Below are 20,511 nucleotides of genomic sequence, written 5' to 3'. Positions count from 1 at the left end.
TAACTCAGTTCTTTAAAGTAACTATACATTTATTTTTTTTTTAAAATAAATAAATAAATAATTTTTTTTCTTAAAAAAAAACACCCCATGTTTATCTAAAAACAAAACTAAAAAAAAAAAACTAAAAACTAAAAAAAAAAAAAAACTAAACTAAATAGATATATACACTTTTTTGTTTTTATAAGTAGATACATCTTTAACTCCCGCTAAAACGTTGCCTACAAAACAAGACCACTCTCTTGATGGTTTTCAAATTGCTCTTCTTCTTTTCTTTTTTCTTTTGTAAAAGTTAATAATTTGCATCCATTATAATTTGAAATTACTACATTTTTCAATCATAGAAATACCTGGGGGTGTGATAAGTGTTTTGCGTTTTGGATGAAATAATTTACTCATCACACCCCTAGGTTTTTTTGTGATTAAAAAATTTAGTAATCCTAAATTATAATGGATTCAAATTATTAAATTTTACAAAATAAAAATAGAATAGCACCTGAGCACACTCGTGGGTGTGTGCTCAAAGGTTAGTCTATAGATGATACTGCTAGCACGCGTGCTCAGATGTTAGTCTATAGATGATACTGCTAGTTGAATAGTATAGATGATACTCTCTGCTATGGAACTCTTTCTCTCTCAATTCCACACCCTCAGATTACTTTTCATCCACCAAACAATCAAGCCCACTAATCAAATCCAGCCAAACCAAAAAACTTCTCTATAAAAAAAACTAAACCAAACCCTTTTAGAGGAAAACCTTTGGGCAGAGTTGTTGTCTAGGTAGCTGTATGGCCGTGGATTGCCATGGTTGTGGTCTGAAAAGAGAAATGGGGAGTAAAATTTTAGAAACCGTTTGATTGTGGCCTTGTGAGTAAGATTGAGTTTTCAGTTTTTGATAGAGGTGGAGGTGGTAAGATTGAGTTTGGATAACCGGTTGGTTGTATGTTTTGAATTATAAGTAATTTTGTTTTTTTCAGAAGATGGGGTAGTGGGAACTGGGAACTAGGATTGTGGAAAGGCTTTTTTTTGGAATTGTTTTTTGATAGGAACCGTGGGTATTTGGGGCATTTCTATCCTATTTTATAGGCAATGTTTCTGCAAGAGCTAAAAGATGTATTTTTACAAATTATCCTTTTGTTTTGCTTCTATTTAAACCTAAAGGTATATGAATATTTTTAAACCAAGGAAATGTTTATTCCAAATAAAGGAAGCTTATTAAATGATAGTATAGATAAATGAACTTTGGGACTAGTCTACTCCTATAGGCCAGGACTAGTTCACTATTATTGCTTATTCTTTTTCTTTCTTTTTTTCCTTTTTTTTCTTTTGTGAGGGCAGGTCACAATATTCAGGCCTCGTGTCCCTCAGCTGATGGAAAAGCTTATTGTTTAATAGGGCATTAATACTTCTCATGCATACTCTGGAATTAGGAGTAATTATTTTCATTTAAAAAAATGAGCAATTATACAATTACGGTCACAACATCTTTTCTCATAACAAATTTCATAATTATTTGATGTAGTATTTTTTTTTTTTTTTTGAGAAGATTTATGATGTAGTTGATTATTAGTTAATTTTTATATGATTATTAGAGATGGACATAATTAACACTCATGGACTCATGTTTTTTATATGAGAAAAGTTAACATGTACTCTAAAAATATTGGTTTAAAAAGTATTTTTTTTATAAAAAATTTACTGAAAAAAAAGTAGTAATTGATTCTTTAATAGTTTTTCTTTTATATTATTTATAAAAGTGACATTAAAACTTTCATAAAATAGTTTATTAAAAAATTCTATAAGAACATTCATTAATCTGATCCATTTTATATTAGTCATATATCCATAGTCAACCACTTCAATAATTGTGATTTTGATTTCAATAGCAAATTCATACTGTAATTGTTTAAATTTTGAAGTAGTTGATTGTTTGCGGTGGACATAACTAATCCTCATTCACCCATATTTTTTTTAGAGATATGCTACGTCCACAACATTTTTACAATATTTTCATAACAAATCACAGGTGGTTAGTTATTATTGGTTCAAATTTGAACATAACACTAAGATTACTTTTTTGCCCCAATAATAACAACCAGTAACAACCTGTCACTTAAAATTTATTGTGAACATATTATTTCTCTTTTTTTTATCTATCAATTGCTTTAAAAATTGTGAATTTTTTTAAAAAAAAAATTGTGTTAGTGCATTATTGTTGTACAATCTATAGCAGAGACCAGAAGAGAACGTGAAAAGCCCAACGTGGCACATAGCCGTAGAAGTTGCACGTGTGGGACCATGATTTCCCCACGTAGAGTGTCACCCACGTGTCACCCCACTATAGCCCCCACGTTCAAATATCCAAAGCGGTAGTCACTAGTCACCACCCGCTGTGTGTTATTTTTAACGCAAATCCTCCCCCATGACTCTCTCTTTCTTATCTTTTCTTTCGGGGCTTTCGATGTTGAATGAATCATATGTGTTCATACACTCTGCATCTGTAAGATCTATTTTTTCGTTTTTGGTTCTATTGGGTCTAAATTTCTTTGTATTTGCCCAAAAACAAAGGTAATAATTTCTTTTTGCTAAAGCTAGTGGGTATAATTTTGATATGTTATGTTCATTCTTCTGGTTGCCTTTTGTTTTTACAGTCACTAAATTTCTTGCTTGATTAGTATGATGTTGATGTAGCATTCTTGATGAAAGTATTGTACCCTTTTGTTAACAACTATTGATTGGATCACATTCCTTCTTTTTAAATTTTGTCTAGTATCAGCAATAGATGACAATTCTTACGTGGGGATAGTTAATTTTTAGACACGATTGGTTTGCACCTTTGTGTCTCCAACTTGTCCCATTCATGGTGACTTCCATTTTTGTGAGTCATAAATCAACCTTAATTTTTGCCTGTTGAAATAACATCGTTGTTTTAAACAATTAGAACATTTCTTTCAATCCCATAATTTGCTTGTACCAACTCTTGCTTTTAATCGTATTATCATCCATGTACATCAGCAGCATAATAATGTTGCAAGCTAAATTTCTTTTCAGGTTTCTTTAACAACAAGAAGATTCTAAGTCTTGAATCCCAGAAAGCAGCCAAACCAATCAAGCAAGAAACAACAACAATACACTTAAGCCAAGGAAATAGAAAATGTCGGGTGTAACTCTCTCTATGGCTCCTCGATCGGAGCCTGACAAAACCATCGCTTCTGAAACCACAAAACCCCAACAAAAGCTAATTTCTCAGCAGCAGCAACAGTCTGTGATGGGTGGTGTAATGGGATCACTGCGTGTAATAGAGCTTCAACTCGTAGCCTTTATCATGGTTTTCTCAGCTAGTGGTCTTGTCCCACTTCTAGATTTAGTCTTTCCTGCCTTTGCCTCTGCCTATCTTCTAGTTCTCTCTCGCTTGGTCTTCCCTGCCCATGGTAGTGTCAGCTCTGGATCACAGGAAATTTTCCAGGGAAGCAGATTCTTTAGGTTCTATGTGGTTGTGGGAACCACAATAGGGCTTTTCTTGCCCCTGGCATACGTTTTGGGTGGGTTTGCTAGAGGAGATGAACATGCAGTTCGATCAGCAACACCTCACTTGTTCTTACTCTCTTTTCAGATACTCACTGAGAACATAATTAGTGGGTTGTCCTTGTTTTCACCACCAGTGAGAGCATTGGTTCCCTTGCTCTATACCGTTCGGAGGGTCTTTGTACTCATTGATTGGATAAAGGACGTGTGGGTTTACAAAACACTGCCTGCAAATGCCCAACTTAAGGTAATTTTTGTTTCTCAAAACTGCTTATTTGAAATGGTTCTACTGAGATATTAATCTAAGAAATAAAATTTTAACCATGAAATCAATTCTCTCTATTTTTATTTTGTAAATTTGTGCCTTTTGGCATTTTGGCGTTGCTCTAGGGAGTAGAATATATTAGAACTTCAATTAATTAATTAATTTATTTATTTATTATTATTTTTGGAGCTTGCTTAGAATTGTCTACACTTTTACCCAAACCCCTCCCTTCCTCTTCAGCCACTAGGAACTATGTGCCAATAAATAGTGTTTCGAAATTATGGATTCATGAAGTGCGAACAATGAATACTATATTTTTTCCCCCTAAAAGCTCCCAATTTCAACTCCAACCTTAAAGCTTACTCCTTAAAACCAAATTCCAACTTTTTCTTTTTCTTTTTTTCAAGAGGAACTACTTGTCATTAAATTTATTTACTCTTTTATGTGTAAATGATCTGATTGATTTTGTGTTGGTGGTGTAGGACATTGCTTGGTTTTGGTTCGGGAGGAGCCTTGCAGTTGCCAATCTAGTGTATTTCTCAATCAACCTGTTTGGGTTTTTGATTCCACGATTCCTTCCAAGGGCCCTTGAGAGGTATTTCAGGGAGAGGGATGAGATTCGTGCCAAGACTGCGGAAGATAAGCGTTCTGCAGTTATTAACAAATCCCAGCCAACAGATAATAAGAAGGCAGATTAGGGCTTTTCTTGCTTGATCCATGTAGTATGGCTATAGTTTTGGGGAAGGAACAACTTGACAAGTAACAATTCCTTTTCTGCTGTCTAAGCATTCTGCGTTATGTAGTTAATTATGTTTGCTTATAAAATTTGGTCAGTGTAATTTCCACTTCCTGGTAAGGTTCAAGACTTTCTCAGCAATGCAAAATCAGTATTTATTTTCTTATCAAATAACATGACAATATACAATTATGTGCTGCTATTCGTAAAGTTGTATGTATGATTATGACAGCAAGACTCGTGATCATTGCCAAGCTTATTAGTGAGCCATTCTTTTCTTGATCAAGATTGCATGTTTCTTATTCAGCAAAAAAAAAAAAAAAAAGATTGCATGTTTTTTTATGCAATGCATGGCCTAGTTAATACCAGCTAGCATTTGGAACGTGACTGGGTTCCGAAAGTGGATTTGGGCAAGCAAAGGAGCTATTTCTTTGGTAGAGGCTTAATAGTTAATACCATTGCCACTTTCCCCTCTAATGCTTTCACATATCCCTAAAGTTATCTAGAACGCAGGTTTTGTTAACATATTAGAGGCATTTTCAGTAGTGTGAATTTTCTATAAAGATATATCAATCAAATAAAGGAATTCTTTGACATTGTGATATCCGTATCAGTATGTTTTATTTTTGCACGGTGATTTTCTGCCAAGTGAATGCAGTGAATTGCATTCTGATTATCACAATGTAGCATCATGCAACTTGATTAAAAAAGTTGTAGTTTAAAAAAAGTTGGTATGAAATTGGGCTTTTAATCGATAAAAATGGTAAAAAGAAAAAAGCGGAGTGTCTTTTTTTTTTTTTTTTGTGTCACCAGGTGTGCTCTGTGGTTGCCTTTGACAAGCATAGAGGAGTGACATGTGAGATTGGCTGAAATTAAAGTGTGTTTTATCTTTAGAATAATAAAGGGTGAAGTTGGGTTTTATAGAAAAACTGAGGGTTATTCTAGGGGAAGTGGACAGTTTTTCAATGGCAATATTTTAGTTTCAGCTAAAGCAATTGTTGCGTTTTGCAATTGCAGCTTGGCAGGTGCCACGCAAAAATGTAAGAAAACACGTTTTGGGACACTTGTTTAAAAATTTTCACCAAAACACACAATTTCGCCTTTTTTGGGTTGGCTAATGTGCTTTTTGGGCCCAAAAAGCTGAAGAATGGACAGTTAACAAGTCCTCAAAGACAAATGGCTTTGTGGGTTGGCTAACGTGCTTTTTGGGCCCAAAAAGCTGAACCAAAATGGACAGTAACGAGTCCTCTAAGACAAATGGCTTTGTGCTATCTCCCTTAATTCGCCTTTGTGGTAGATCGAAGTATAGAACAACAATATCCTGACATCCTGTAAGAGTTTCAGCTATTCGGCCACCAACAAACATAAGTCCGTATCGTGTCATGGAATGTTGCTAAAACTTGTGTTTGTGCTTCTACTTTGTTGTATCTCAATGTCGGGTTTTAATGGAATTTTTCCACATCAAAAAAAAAAAAAAAACGTGTCATGGAATTTTAGAATCAAAATCTACTGCATAATCGACATCCACATAACCCATTGCTTATGTATAAGCTTTGTTATTTTCTATTTGTTCAATAATAATACAATTTCATTAAGAATTAACATAAAATTAGAGAGATCCTTTCCCAAGATCTAGCGATATGGAAAATACTGAGACAATAGACACCCAACAAATACGTTGATAATAAACCCATATACATAAATTATAATCCACATCATTGTTATTTCTTCTAACCCGGTTAAATCTACAACAACTATCAAAATACGAGAAGACAATTATTTACTAGAAGTTTCCCTTCTTCTTTTTTTTTTGGAGAAATTTTTTTACTAGAAGTTGATAACTCATTGGTTAAGTTGACACTTCCTAATGTCTTTAGGAATAACTTTTAAGTAGAACAGTAAATAAAATAAATCAAGTTGTTCATAAATAGCTTGGATTTGACTCGATAAAAAACTCATTCATATTTGTTTGTTTATAAACGAAGTGAAGCTTGAGTTTTAATTTTAGGCTTGTTTAATAAATTAAATTGAATATTTGAATTTCATTGAATAATTGAAAATTTTTAAATTTGATAGAAATTTTAAAGCTTTGGGTCCTAATTACATTTTAAAGAAAGTATAAGACTTTGTATCCTAATAACATTCTATATATCAAAGTGAAAAAGTTGCATTGAATTAGCACTAATCTAAAACCCTAGAACTAGATTCAGGACTAAATTACAAGGTAGAAATGTGTTAAGCATATATCTTTCATGTTTGGTAAAAACTGGTGTTCTAGATTACAGTGGCCAATTACATTTCCCTTCAAACAAACATGGCATAGCACTTGAGACATATAATGCATTGCATCAAATTGAAACTAGAATGGAAATTGAAATTTATTTTATTTTGAAATTAAAGTTGCAATTGAGCATATGAAAGCAACACTTTGAGTTTACGTCAAAAAATGAATTCCTAGACGCAGCAGCAGAAGAAGAAGAAGACGCAGACGCTGCAGCAGAAGAAGAAGAAAAAAAAAAAAAAACAGAAAACTCAGACGCAGACGCTCCCGCAGACGCAGGCGTTGTATCCAAACTCAGCCTAAATTGGAGATTAATTAAGGTTAATCTATAGATCCGAATTTAAATAAGATTTTAAAAAGGTTTTGAGATTTGCAACAAGATTTAATTTTGAACGAAAGTTTTGATTTTGCAACATATCTGGCTCTTGCAAATGCTTTTGAGGATTTTAGATCAAAAAGACATACTAGAATTAAAACAGAAAACTGTTTTAAACAATTGTGATGCTCATGATGTTGGATATTTTGGAATGATAATTATGACGTTTAAAAATGATTTTTCTTGAGATAATTGATTAAAAAAATATCATATTATCACTTAGTGTTTGATAACCAATTTTGATTCAATGCACTAAGTCACATAAATAAATATGGACTTAACCAATCACAAATTTTCACTCAATTAATTTTAATTAGCCATTTTAGTTTCCAAACAAAATTAATTAGTGAAAATCCACACAACTCAGTCTCAGTCGAGTAAATGCATATTAGCTGTTGAAACTTGATTTTCATATATTTTCCAATCCGATTGTTCGATTAAGGCACATTACATATCATTGTGATTGTGAAAACCTCAAGATTTATGAAGAGTGACCGAAGATTTGACGGCTTAAATTACGATTGTGCCTTTTGTGTGTGAAGTTATCATTTTACCTCCAAGGTTAAATTAATTAAGGTTGCGAAATGAGATGTCTACAATAACATATGGAATTTTTATCAATGTACGATGAGCATGATTAAAATTAATAAACAAGTGAATATGGAAGATTTAGAGAGATAAAAGTGTGATAGGAAAGAAGTATTTGGGGCAAATGTCCAAAGTAATTATTATTTTTGTATAATTTATTTGTAAGTCAAAATTTATAATTATAAATGATTAAGGATCATTTTGTGGAATTCCAATAAAATAATCTTACCAATTAAATAACTTAACTAATAGAAATTAATCATAGAATAAATAAGATAATTTGTACAATTATTCATTCAAAAATTGGTTAATAAATTGTTCAAGTTAGCTATTAATTATTGGACATACCTTATGTTTTTTAGAACCAAAAATAATTAAATATAAGCATGTATTTTACTATTTTACTACAAAAAAGAAATAAAATAATAAAATAATAAGAAATAATGGCAAACCTTCATGTAAATTGTGTGGGGTCCAAGAATTGAGGAGTCTTAACCAAGAAATAATCTTCATAACCCACGCTAAGGAGGGTAAGCAAATTCCTAGAACTTCACCTACTCGAGGAGAGTAAGAATATGAGGACAACTGATATCCATCCCTTAAAAGCTCAAGGAGATGAGAAAAGAGGGCAATGAGGACAAGGATGGTGGGAGGAAGCTTCCTGAAGGACATACCTCCCACATCTGCATTTAATGCCCTCTACCAACTTTATCAACTGCATTAATGTGGAAATGACATCTGAACAGTAACTTCACAGATGGCATCTCTTACTGCTACCTTCAGTAGAGTCTTGATAGGACAAGTATCTTGAGAAATGCCTGGGGACAAGCTTCCTGAAGGACATACCTCTCACCTCCGCATTTAATGCCCTCTACCAACTTTATCAGCTGCAATATTAATGTGGAAATGACCCCTGAACAGTAACTTCACAGATAGCATCTCCTACTACCACCTTCAATAGCGTCTGGATGAGACAAGTATCTTGAGAAATGTTTGGGAAGTATAGGTGGAGGGCTAAGATGCATGGAGAAAAGTTACAAAAGGAAGGAAATCCACTAGAAAAAGGGGATGGACATTTTCTAAGAACCAATAGAACAAGAGAGAGAATAGTAAATTGCCTTGTGTATCACTTGAACTAAACATATATACATGAAATTGATCCTCGGATCTACCCAAGGAGGGTATTTTCCACAAATTGTTGTATAAATTGTGTCTATTTGTTACTTTAGACTCTTCCGCCTTAGACTTGGATATATCCTAACATTGCATTTGAATTAGATACTCACTCTCTTAAAAATTTTATTGCTCGGGCTCAATCTAAGGGACAAGGTACTACTAATCTAAGTGGGTTTGGGCTTTTATTTTTTTTGAGTTCTTACATAAATTTATATACAATTGGATATTACTCTAATATATATAAAGTCCATATTATGATTTGCTACTGTGAAGATGACAACTTGTTTGAATGTTTATGGAGATGCTTTTATATTAATTTAATAACAAGTAATTAAAACTTAAAACGGTTTTTTATTTAATCTGATGGAGGAGGAGCCAACTTATTAACATTTAAAGTAATTAAAGCAATCGAGATATCGTATAATCATACATGAACATTACATTACCTAAGCAAACAAAGAGGCGTTCATATGCTACTCAACCATTTTATTAAAGTGGAATAAAAAACAACCTTGAAGAAGCTAGTCTTTTTTTTTTTTTTAGTAAACAGTAATAAGAAGAAGCTAGACTTTTGAAAAGGATAATTGGACTCTTCCCAATAATAATTATGATCCACTTATCAATCAAAAAAATTATGATCCATTGTTTATAATTATTATTAACCTAAGGAACATGGGCTCTTGTTTAAGCTGGGAATACTATCTGCTGCTAATTTGAGTGTTATATATTGCTAAATTGAAAAGTTGTAATTTTTAGAACTTGTTTTGCGGACAAATATATAGATTTAAATTATTTTACCACATTTTCATATCATTTTTTTTTTTTTGAGGTCCCACATTTTCATATCATTAGAAGCATTTGTCAACTATGAAGAAGGCATCCCCCTAAAAAAAACTATAAAGAAGGCATGTAAATCTCTCTTAATTTGTTATTAGTTTTTCTAAACGCAACCTATTTTAATGGAAACTTTATCAATTATATATGTAGGAAACAACTAGACATATTTATGCTATTTCACCCATTTGGTTAAAGGTAAATGAAAAGACATTGAAATACTATTATGATTTATTGATAACAATTATTATTATAAAAACCAATTGATAGCTTCCATATCTGTAGGTGATGACGTCCATTTTTGGTGAATGGTATTTTGTCTTGTAATCTCTCTTTGTGGAAAGACAATTAATTGACAAATATTAGTGAATTGCCTAAAAGAGAGAGGAGAAAAAGAGAGAGCACTATAGAGTATTATTTATATTTCGTTTGAAGACACTCCATGTAGAACTTGGCAATTGGCATCAACACAACCTAACTAAGAAGAGAAGCAATGGGAAAGGTAGGAAACCATTTCAATTTTGGTCAATTTATATACTTGTGTCAATACTTTTATCCTATGGCAATGAAATTTGTTGTTTTTCACTAGGGGAAAAATAAGCAGCCAGTGGAGAAGGAGGAGATGAAAAGCGAGGAAAAAAATGAAGAGAAAAATACAAGAAATTCCAATAAAGAAATTGTGTTGAAAGTGTTCATGCATTGTGAAGGATGCTGTCAAAAAGTTTCTAGATGCTTGAAAAGACTTGATGGTAATGTTTGAATGATTCACTTCATATGTGTGTGTGTCTTTTGTTCTTTTATTTATTTTGATAATTGAATTTGTGCATATATGATTGATTAGGAGTGGAAGATGTTGTGATAGATAGTGCAAATCGCAAGGTGGTTGTGAGGGGGAAAAATGCCGATCCACTGAAAGCCCTACAAACACTTCAGAAGAAATACAGTAGAAATGTTGAGCTTATCTCTCCCAAACTTAAACCAGAGGATAAAAATAAGAAAAAAGAACCAGAAAAGAAGCAAGAGGTCTATTACAATTGCACCCAATTTTCCTCTTTCAAAAATCTATTATAGTTCTCCCTTCGTCAATAGGTTATGTGTGCTTTCTCTTATTTTTACTTTTCTTTTTACAGGTTCAAGTGAAGGTTGTAGTGCTCAAAATGTACATGCATTGTGAAGGTTGTGCAAATGATATCAAGAAATGTATAGAGAGAATGAAAGGTACGTAAATCTCTCTATTTAGTTCTTTTTTAAGTGAAATTCTAAAACAAAACTGAGATAATTTTTTTTTTTTTTGGGGTGAAATATTAAGTTAATTTATTTATTTTTTCTTTGAAAATTTGCATAATAGGAATTCTAAATGTGGAAACAAATAAGGAAACGTCAAGAGTGATTGTGAAAGGCGCATTTGATCCACCGAAGCTTGTTGAATTTATCAAGAAGCGACTGAGGAAGCATGTGGAGATTGTGAAGCAAGAACAAGGAGAGAAAGCAGGATCACAAGGCAAGGGCAATGACAATAAAAAGGGCACAGAAGGGGGAGTTAATGTTTTCTATTATCCTCCCCAATACTCAGCTCAACATATTTATCCTAATCAAATTTTTAGTGATGAAAATGTTTATTCATGTTCAATCATGTAAAATTCTTTTAATTATATCACTGGAATGAATATATGAAATGAAAAGGAAATCTCTTCCATCACATCTTCATCTCTCTTCTTTTTTAGGTAGAGATAGACTCAATTTTTTTCTTCTCTTATATTTAATCTTATTCCACCCCACCCCACATGTTACAAGGATTATAGGATTAAATTTTTTTTTAAATCATAATAATAACGACTGTGCTGTGCTTGAAGAATTATATCACATTCTGATAGAATTTTCTGAGTAGAAATATTGTGAAGCTCACCAATACAGCATATGAACCTTCAATGTGACATCAATCGTGGATTGGACATTGCAATGATTAATCACATCTTTGACATTCTATTCTCTCAACTTCGTTTTCATTGACCCTATATTATACAGTTCTTTGAAAAAGAAAGTCCACTTTAGTTTAAAAAGAAAAAGAAAAATAGAGTTATTGCAATCATATCTAAAGCATATATATAAAATTTTATTGATCTTATGTTATACATTCAAATCCTTCCATTGAGAGGGACATGAGCAATACTCATATGTTAAGAAGAACCAATTTTGCACTCATATGTTAAGATTAACCCTGGTGCTTAGCAAAAATCTTTTATGAAGTGATTGTCTCTTTATTCATATTTTTCAAACCATCCTGTAATTTCTTTTCTTCAATTTTAAGACAATTTAATTAAGAGAAACTTAAATTACAGTGATCCTTTTCTAAGGACTAGCCTTTGTGGAAATCTGATGAGGCAATAAAAATCCTACGGAAGTATATTTAATAACCCGTTTATTTTGAGTAAATAACGCCATTTACATAAATTATGCGCCACATCATTCGTATTTCTCCTTATCCAACTAAATTTGCAACTATAAAAAACACAAAAAAGGACTTTAATATCTTTCCATCAAAATATTGATTTCCCAATCGGTTAGTTTTATCTTCTTTCACAACCACAAGCCCATCAATGCATATTTTGGAGTTTAGTTAATGTTTCTTTATTTGTGAAACGTTTCTCGGCAAAAAAAATAAAATAAAATTGTGAAACATTAAATTACAAATTACATCTCTAAAATATAGAGTGATTAGATTTTTTATCTTCAAACTTTAAATTTTAGATTTAACCATTTGAAGTTCTATTTCATTCATATCAGCATCTCATTCGTTCATATTTTCTGATAAATGCCACATAAACTTGTTACTTTGTTTAGTTTGTTCAAATAAATTAATGCCATATTAATTTTGTAGCCTAGAAAAAATTTAAAATGACATGATATAATAAAATGATGTGGTATTATTTTATTGGATAAATTAAATACACATGATAAACTTATGTGGCTCTTAATAAAAAATATGGATGGAGGGCTGCTAATGCAAACATAGTAGAATTACAAGAGATAAAATTTAAATTTTAAATTTCTAGAGTGTAAAATTTAAACACTCTCAAATTTTGAAGGCGTAATTTACAATTTATTTTTTGTGAAAATAATAACTAAGAAAAAATCGTCATCATTTAGTAAGACCAAAAAGAGGGGAAAAAAATTACGATTATTTGGTGAGTATAAATTTTCCCCAAAAATGACTATGCTTCTCTCTTTTTTAAGCTACTTATTAATTGTTTATGCTCTTAAAAACTAACAATAATTAAAAATTAAAAGAAAGAAATTAAAACCGTTTCACCCACAGATAGAAAAATCCTTGGAGCTTTAATTAAATAAAATATTCTAACGTCTTTTGGGTTTTAAATCGTGTTACCGTTACAGTAATTAATAATTAATAATAATATTATAATTAAATAATAATATAGTATAGTGGTTATTGTTGCGTGAGATTTGACCAGCGCCGGCTCTTGCCCAAGTGTAGCCGCACGCATGACAGACCTCATGTTGTCTGTACTGAGCTGTCAGCACCTGATTAGTTACTGTACGTACTGTAGAGGGGACATTATCGAGGACCATACTCTCACCAAACCCTTTTTCTTTTTTGGGAGGCACAAGGATTTCTTTCCCATTGGCAATGCCAACTAACACCCTCACCAACAACACCAACACCAACACCAACACCAACACCAACGTCTAGTGGAGAATTTAATAAGATACTAAATAAAACTATTCTAGGCAAAAACGACTATAGCTATTTACTTAATTTTTTTTTATCTAATAATATTAGAGACACATAAAATAATATAATTTTATGTTATAATTTGTTATATAATAATTTGTGATTGGTAGAAATATTAGGTGGGTTCATATAAAAACACACTTTTATTATTTATAACTTATCACGTAATAAATTGTATTATTTTATACATTTCAAACGTTACTTTTTTTCTTTTTTTTTTTTCTTTCTTTTTTGCTAACGTGTCATGTTATGAGCTGTGAAAAGGTAGACTCATAATCTTTTCTATGTCACATGGTGCAAGTTGTAACAAGAGTGGTAAATTTTATTGTCTTATTATCAATTTTCAACAAAAAAGAGAATATAATGTTACTTTTCTAATTTTTTATAATATTTTAAATTGTCAAGTTTTTATTGATTTATATTTAATTATTAATATAATTTATTTATCTATCATAACAATTTTCTATCTAAATAGGTTTTTTTTGGGGGGTGAATTCTCGTATGCTTCTCTAGATTTATTAAAAGTTATAATATTTTGATTTCATAAGTTCATTTTGGTCTTAAAAGTTGTTTTTATGGTTATTTTATAACTCCTATTAACTATTAAAATTAAATTTTTTTAGTACTAAGAATTATTAAACTTTTTTAATAAAATAAAAAATACAAATTATACACTTTAGTGTTTGGTTAATTGTCATTTTTAGTAAGGCAAATTTCATTTTTATTTTATTTGGTCACAATTAGTTGTCCTCCTCAATCGAAAGTTGAAACTTTTTATTTTTTTTTATAATGAAATGGAGTAAAAAGTAATAGCGACAACAAAGAAAGGTATAATTCCTCCCAACAACAAAAAAGAAGAAGGTATAATTCGTATTTTTATTTTATTTTATATTTTGGGACAATATTATACACATATCTATCTGGCTCAGATTTGCCGATGTTGGTCCACAGGCTTACGTGAGCATCTCTCTCACGCGCACAAACACAAACTCACGGTCAGAATAGTCATATAAACGTTCAGATTTATCCACGTGGCTTAATTCTCCCGCTTCATACATCTATCCGTTAACCCTACTCTCTCTCTCTCCTCTCTGCAACTCTCTTCTCTCCTCCACATTCAAGAGGAAGAAAAGAAAGAAGCGAAAAATAAAGAATAATTAAAAGAATTTTTTTTTGAATTTAAAAAAAAAAAAATTGGGGGAAATGGGGAAATTGCTCTGTGATTCTTCGACCGTTGCAGAGACATTTCAAAATTCATCGTCACCATGGAAGGACCAAAAGTCAACGCCGCCATCACCGCCGCCTACTAGTGCTGCTGCTCTTGATGCAATCCAGGCCGTAGATCTCGTCGACCAATGGGATTCGGTCCACGGCCTGGAGGAGCAGCAGCGGCGCCACTTGCAGAGGCTGCACGCGAAGGGCGTCCTGTGGAAGCACCCGCAGGAGGACGACGGCTCCTCCGCCGCGTCGGTGGTCTTCCGGCTGTCGCACGGAGGAGAGGTTTCGTCCGACGGGAACTGCCTGTTCACGGCGTCGCAGAAGGCGATGGGCTTGGCGGAGGCGGAGGACGCGCGTGGGGAGGACGCGCGGGAGCTGAGGAGGCGGACGGTGAGGAGGTTCATGGAGGATTTCGGATCGGCGAAGGCGGAGGAGAAGGAGAGCATAGAGGAGGCGATAAAGCACATGTACGCGCCGGATCTGAAAAGCGGGTGGGGGATCCATGTGGTTCAGGAGGTCAAGTTGTTGGCTAACAAACAAGATCGCTTGTCTTTGGATTCCGCCATTGAGGAGCTCGTTCAACTCGGCATGCAAAGGTATAGATCCCTTTTTCTTCTTTTTCTTTTTCTTTTTTTCAAGTCTTAGATCTGTTTGTTTTGGTAACATTTCTTGGATCTGCTTGTTCCAATTCTTGGATAAGAAATCAAATCTAACATTTAGCAATCTTTGATTTTTCATTTTTCAGGCTGAACAAAAAAAATCAACGCAGCAAACTGTAAAAGTTCTTAATTTTTTCCCCCCAAACAAAAGTTTTATTTTTATTTTTAAATTTTAAGATATTCTCAAATAAAAGTTTTTTTTTTTGAAAGTTAATATTTTCTCAAATAATTATAAATAAAAAAAAGATTTTTCTCAAATAAATTTTTTTTTAAATTATTTAAGGTTTAACTTCTTTTTTTTTTTTTAATTAAGTCTCAATGAACAAATTAGTGGGGCTGTTGTCAATTTGTCACATTTGGGGTTCCTTTTTGCGTTGTAGAGAGTAAATTCTTGTTCTTGAAGTGGGAATGCTGTTGCATGAAGATTTGGTAGCATGTAGTTTGCTTGTGTTCTTTGTTGTAATGATTTTTTTTTTTACTACTGATTGTAGAGAAATGGCGGCGGAGTCTATTTACAAAGAGAGATGTGTTCCGGTGAATGATGGTCCGAGTTGGGCGAAATACATGTCAATCTCTGGTTCATCTGATGATGAATATGATATCATCACTTTGCAGTATACTGAGGAGGGTTTATTAACTGTAGATGAGAATAGGGAAGGTCATGCTGCAGCTTTTGGAGATGATATAGCAATAGAGTGTCTTGCAACAGAGTTCAAGAGGGAGATTTATGTGGTAAGGAGAACATTTGGTTCTTAGATTGATTCTATTTTTTCTTTCTCGTAGGTTTGTTGCATAATTGAGATATTGATATTTGGTAATTGATTATAAATCTTGCTTTGGACCTGTTTCAGCTGTACATCATAGTTATAATATGGTATATCTGATAATACTAAGATTTCATATGATGTCTCATATCTGTAATGTTGCATTTGGAATATATAAAGCATGTGTATGATCAGAAATCTTGCTCTTTGTAAGTTACAACAGTATGAAAATCTTATTGTGTCTGTGATTTGATTGTTATGTGATATTTGCAATTGTTTAAAAATTAATTGCATGTTTATGCACCATTTTCATAGTTACTAATTTCTTGCACTTGTTTCCATGTGTCGGCTCATATTGTGATTTTGAGTGTTGCTGTGAAAGGCAGTAACCTGTTAGGGGTGCTTGCCTTGAGACGTAGATAGCCTTTGAGAATGGACATTGATGTCAAGTAAAAGTGTGTATTTAGTTCTACTTGTCTTACAGGAGTGTATTCTTGAGTATCAGAGTATTTGGTGTAGGTCATCTTGATCTAGGTGAATGTGTTTTATTTTAAACCTGCTCTATATGGTGCATATGGTTCTCATTGCTAAAGATGACCAACCCCTGCCTTTGATAATAGACATCGATGGCAAGTAGAAGGGTGTGTTTGGTTCATTTTGTCTTAATAACGTCTCATTTTGAGTATCTGGTGTTGGTCATCTAGGCAAATCCATTTCTATTTTAAATCTGCTCTATATAGGTGCATTCGTTTCTCATTAAGTGTCCTTGTATTAATTAATTTCATGCAGGTGCAAGCACATGGAGCAGATGCAATGGTTGATGAAGAAAATTGTGTTTTCTTCCTCCCACATCGCCCTAGGAGTCAAATTTGTGAACCTCCCTTTTTCCTTTTCATGAAAGGAACAGGTAATGGAGCTATCTCATTGTGTTACACTCCATTGTTGCCTATGTACATGCATTTGTTTAGTGATTGATTCTCGTTCAATCACTTATGAATCTCAATCTCCCATATATCCTTTGGGTTGCAACCACCAAAAAGACAAGAGTTCAACTGCACAACCATTGACCATTCCTTTTTAACTTTTTAGTTTGGCTAAGCATTGCAGTTTTACTTGCAGGTTGGTGTGGCGCTGGAGCTGATCACTATGAGCCCCTGATCGCCCATCCTTCTTCATATGTTTCCCAGGAGAAGGTTGCAATGGTACTTTGAGGATATTTGTCCTGCAGTTTTGTGGCTTAGAGCTTGAGTAGAAGTAGTTGTTCCATTTATTTTTTCCTGTAATGTTGCTGATGCAATCTAGTTCTTCTGATTCCTTTCTGGGTGACAAGGAAGATTCATTGCATAGAATTCATTTTTTTTGTTAGCAATAGCTAGAATCGGCTTTGACTCTAACTAGTAGGTCTCATGCCTGCAATTGAGCAATCTGTAGTAGTAATGCTTCACCGGCTTCTTTTATTGTTGTGGTTGAGTATTTTTCCTCTTTTGGGGGGTGCATGTACGTCTAGGGTCTATTTTGTCCAAGATAGAATAGTGCCTTTCTGTTGTATCTTATGCTGGAGTTTGTTACTTATTGCAATGATAGAAGTGATTTTTTTTTTTTTTTTTTAAAATCTTGGTGTTGTGGCTTCTTCTATATCGACTGATGCAATCAACAGATCCGTAGTAAAACATATTTTGACTCGGTTTACAGAACTGAATGGTCCGTACTCGATGCACAGTCGCCTGATTAGCATTGCATTGCACTACGCCCTTCATTTACTAGTGTTTTTGTGGTCGTGTCAGGTGTGCTAACTATGAACTACTATTGCCAATGACCTCTTATAGGTCAAATAACATTTTTCGGTATTTCTACGGGAGATTTGAATCCCCCTTCCACATAATATATATATAACTCTGACCGGGTGGAGGGCATTTTTCAAGTGGTGGAAATTGAAGCTTTTGCTATGGAAGCAGGGTTGGTCTTTTTGCAAGCGATGCAGAATTTGGCTGTATAAAATAGCAGAAGGAGATTCAAGTGTAATTTACAAAGCTGTAATGGAGGGTGAGAATCAAAGGTCTGGGTTCATCACTTGATGCAAGGGATTCTGGAGATTCAAGTGTCATTTAAAAAGCTGTAATGGAGTGAGAATCAAAGGTCCGAGTTCAGTCACTTGATGCAAGGGATTCTGGCAGGAGCACATTCTCTCTCAGAGGTCGTTTTCTCAAAGGCTTTCAGAGATGCAAATCAGCAGCCTATTTGATGGCTAAGCACGCTCAGTTTGGAGACCAAGACAAGATATGGCTTGAAGGCAAGCAGCAGTGTCTATCTTCTTGAGTCTGATGTACTGATGTTTGAATGAAAGTATTGACTATTGAGTTTGGCTTCAAAAAAAAAAAAAATTTCTAGCGTTCTAATTTTAAGCGTGGAAAATCCTTTAGTAAGTCAATGGACTACGTATCATTGTATTCTGACCTTAATTTTTAGGATTGCTTGGCTTGCACTACAGAATTTTGCCTAACAGTTCTACAGGTTTAGCTCGTATAATGAATTCTTGTGAAAAAGAGATTGGTCGTGATTATACAACTGGAAATCAAGTCAATTTTTTTTTTCTTTTTTTGCTTAATTTCATTATATGCAGCTCTTGGTCTTCAATCGATATACTCGAAGCAAAAATTTCGTAATCTCTACAAGGTGTCGGCTTTAGTAAGAATGGTAGTGACCCAATGATGCTTTTGGTGGGGGATGTTCGGAAGTGAAGGAAGAGAAGAAATCACAAGGACTCCGGCTGAATGGGGAAAGAGTGTTCGGCTACTAGGTTTTGTGTTGGCTATCTGCGAACAACAAACAAACGTACTTTCTAAATCGGGGATAACTAGTAGCGGTTGATCTCATATCCTTCAAAAGTTAAGTTAGAAGATCGAGTTTGATGCGGGAATGATGAATTTGAGTTATGGAGGGGAAGGTGGGTGATATGTGGGGTTGATAGACATTTCTTCTCAGAGCCCAAACCCAATTATATGAGACCAATGATGGAGTCAAAATTCATTGCGGGGGGCTGAATTATGGTATTTATAAATCGGTCCAGATAAACTTTCTTTTTTTTTTTTTTTTTTAAAGAATTCATACCGAGCTTACTTTATTAAATTAAAGAGACAGAATTAGAAACAATAAAAAAAGAAACATTGAGGAACAAATTCCATCAGCTAATAATAGGAAAAGAAAACCTGCTCTCTTAACTAAAACACTAACGACTAAAGCACAGGCTATAATAGAGACAGGCTAAGGATTTTGAGTAAAGGAAAGCCGAAATAAGTAAGAAAAAAAGTCATGAAATTTCAAATAAGCTTCTATTTACGCTATATTTATTTTGATGTAAAATATTTTTAAATGTAAAATATTTTACTGTAAGATATTTCACTATAAAATATTTTCAATATTTGGAGGAACAAATCACAAGAAAATGCAAGCTACCGCCAGCCACCCCCAAATGAGCAAAAACCAATACCAAATGAGCATAAACATTAAACCACTACCAACCACCCCAAAAACCGATTCTAGAAGAAAGAAAAAAGACAGCCACCACAATTACAACCTCCCAGCCACCATATAAAAATTTGACTATTAAACCCCAAATCTAAGCATAAGCCACCAGCAATCAACAATAAATGAGCATTAAACCACAAATCCAACCAAACCACTCCAATAACCACCCAAAAGAAAGCCAAACAAACTCATAGACCCATATTGAAAACCCAAAAACCCACAAAGCCAAAAAATCAAATCAGAGGAGCTCAGCCATGGGGGTGAAGGAAGCCACCATCGCAATGGTGGCGACAAGAGGGCTCGAGTAGCAATGCCAGGTCAGCCATGGTGATCGTTTATTATGAGAAGTTGGGGAAAGGGAGGGTACTATGGCCAATGAGGAGTTGGGGAAGGAGAGAAGCAACTAAGTGTGAGATGATGAGGAGTTGGTGATGGATGGCGCTAGCGGAGGCTGGAGATTGCTAGTGGTGCCAATCAGAGCTTGCTGGTGGGGGGAGAGAGAGATCCAGGGTGGCTACTTGGCTGGGTTATGGAGAGAAATATTGAGAGGGAGCAGGGGCGGAGCTAGGAATTTTTGTTTGGGGCCAAGTTACTGCACTAATATATTTATCAAGACAACCCTCATATGCATTAATATGTATATATACACATGTTTTTTTTTATTATATATACACACTTTTTTATTTGATAAGTTATATATATACACTCAGCTAACAAAAAAAAAAAAAGCTTAGTATTTTCTATCAAAGTTATGTTTGATGACGATTTTTATAAAATAAAATTCATTTTTTTTTCCATTTTCATAGTGAAATTTTT

At 33.5% G+C, this 20,511-nt stretch overlaps 3 protein-coding genes across 4 annotated transcripts; all 3 read left to right on the top strand.

Annotated features, from left to right (window-relative positions):
- The first annotated feature begins 2,418 nt into the window (after nucleotides 1-2,418).
- Nucleotides 2,419-4,691, top strand: LOC142629633 (uncharacterized). Of its 2 annotated transcripts, none has more exons than XM_075803652.1 (3): nucleotides 2,419-2,565; nucleotides 3,049-3,769; nucleotides 4,270-4,691. In XM_075803652.1, the coding sequence occupies exons 2-3, from the start codon at nucleotides 3,152-3,154 to the stop codon at nucleotides 4,483-4,485; spliced, it is 834 nt and encodes a 277-aa protein (XP_075659767.1). In that variant the 5' UTR covers nucleotides 2,419-2,565; nucleotides 3,049-3,151; the 3' UTR covers nucleotides 4,486-4,691. The 2 variants fall into 2 exon arrangements, with proteins under 2 accessions (XP_075659767.1, XP_075659768.1); XM_075803653.1 differs by having other exon boundaries at nucleotides 2,429-2,497.
- A 5,580-nt stretch (nucleotides 4,692-10,271) lies between these two features.
- LOC142628919 (heavy metal-associated isoprenylated plant protein 8) lies at nucleotides 10,272-11,416 on the top strand. Its single transcript, XM_075802946.1, has 5 exons — nucleotides 10,272-10,280; nucleotides 10,368-10,527; nucleotides 10,620-10,801; nucleotides 10,909-10,996; nucleotides 11,127-11,416. The coding sequence occupies exons 1-5, from the start codon at nucleotides 10,272-10,274 to the stop codon at nucleotides 11,414-11,416; spliced, it is 729 nt and encodes a 242-aa protein (XP_075659061.1).
- A 3,152-nt stretch (nucleotides 11,417-14,568) lies between these two features.
- Nucleotides 14,569-17,782, top strand: LOC142626736 (uncharacterized). Its single transcript, XM_075800445.1, has 4 exons — nucleotides 14,569-15,343; nucleotides 15,898-16,138; nucleotides 16,960-17,077; nucleotides 17,290-17,782. Exons 1-4 carry the CDS (start codon nucleotides 14,733-14,735, stop codon nucleotides 17,379-17,381), a joined length of 1,062 nt encoding a protein of 353 aa, XP_075656560.1. The 5' UTR covers nucleotides 14,569-14,732; the 3' UTR covers nucleotides 17,382-17,782.
- The last annotated feature ends 2,729 nt before the right edge of the window (nucleotides 17,783-20,511 follow it).

The sequence above is a fragment of the Castanea sativa genome, chromosome 3, assembly GCF_040712315.1.
Source record: "Castanea sativa cultivar Marrone di Chiusa Pesio chromosome 3, ASM4071231v1".
Classification (NCBI taxonomy): domain Eukaryota; kingdom Viridiplantae; phylum Streptophyta; class Magnoliopsida; order Fagales; family Fagaceae; genus Castanea; species Castanea sativa.
The sequence above is the reverse complement of the archived record's forward strand: the minus strand, read 5'-3'. Positions and strand labels throughout refer to the sequence as shown.

Excerpts from the sequence above, each read along its gene's own strand:
- LOC142626736 (XM_075800445.1), top strand. The coding sequence starts at position 14,733 with ATGGGGAAATTGCTCTGTGATTCTTCGACCGTTGCAGAGACATTTCAA. Across the intron at positions 15,344-15,897 it reads GTTCAACTCGGCATGCAAAG|AGAAATGGCGGCGGAGTCTA; the intron begins GTATAGATCCCT and ends TACTGATTGTAG. Across the intron at positions 16,139-16,959 it reads TCAAGAGGGAGATTTATGTG|GTGCAAGCACATGGAGCAGA; the intron begins GTAAGGAGAACA and ends AATTTCATGCAG.
- LOC142628919 (XM_075802946.1), top strand. Across the intron at positions 10,528-10,619 it reads ATGCTTGAAAAGACTTGATG|GAGTGGAAGATGTTGTGATA; the intron begins GTAATGTTTGAA and ends ATGATTGATTAG. Across the intron at positions 10,997-11,126 it reads ATGTATAGAGAGAATGAAAG|GAATTCTAAATGTGGAAACA; the intron begins GTACGTAAATCT and ends TTTGCATAATAG.
- LOC142629633 (XM_075803652.1), top strand. The coding sequence starts at position 3,152 with ATGTCGGGTGTAACTCTCTCTATGGCTCCTCGATCGGAGCCTGACAAA. Across the intron at positions 3,770-4,269 it reads CTGCAAATGCCCAACTTAAG|GACATTGCTTGGTTTTGGTT; the intron begins GTAATTTTTGTT and ends TTGGTGGTGTAG.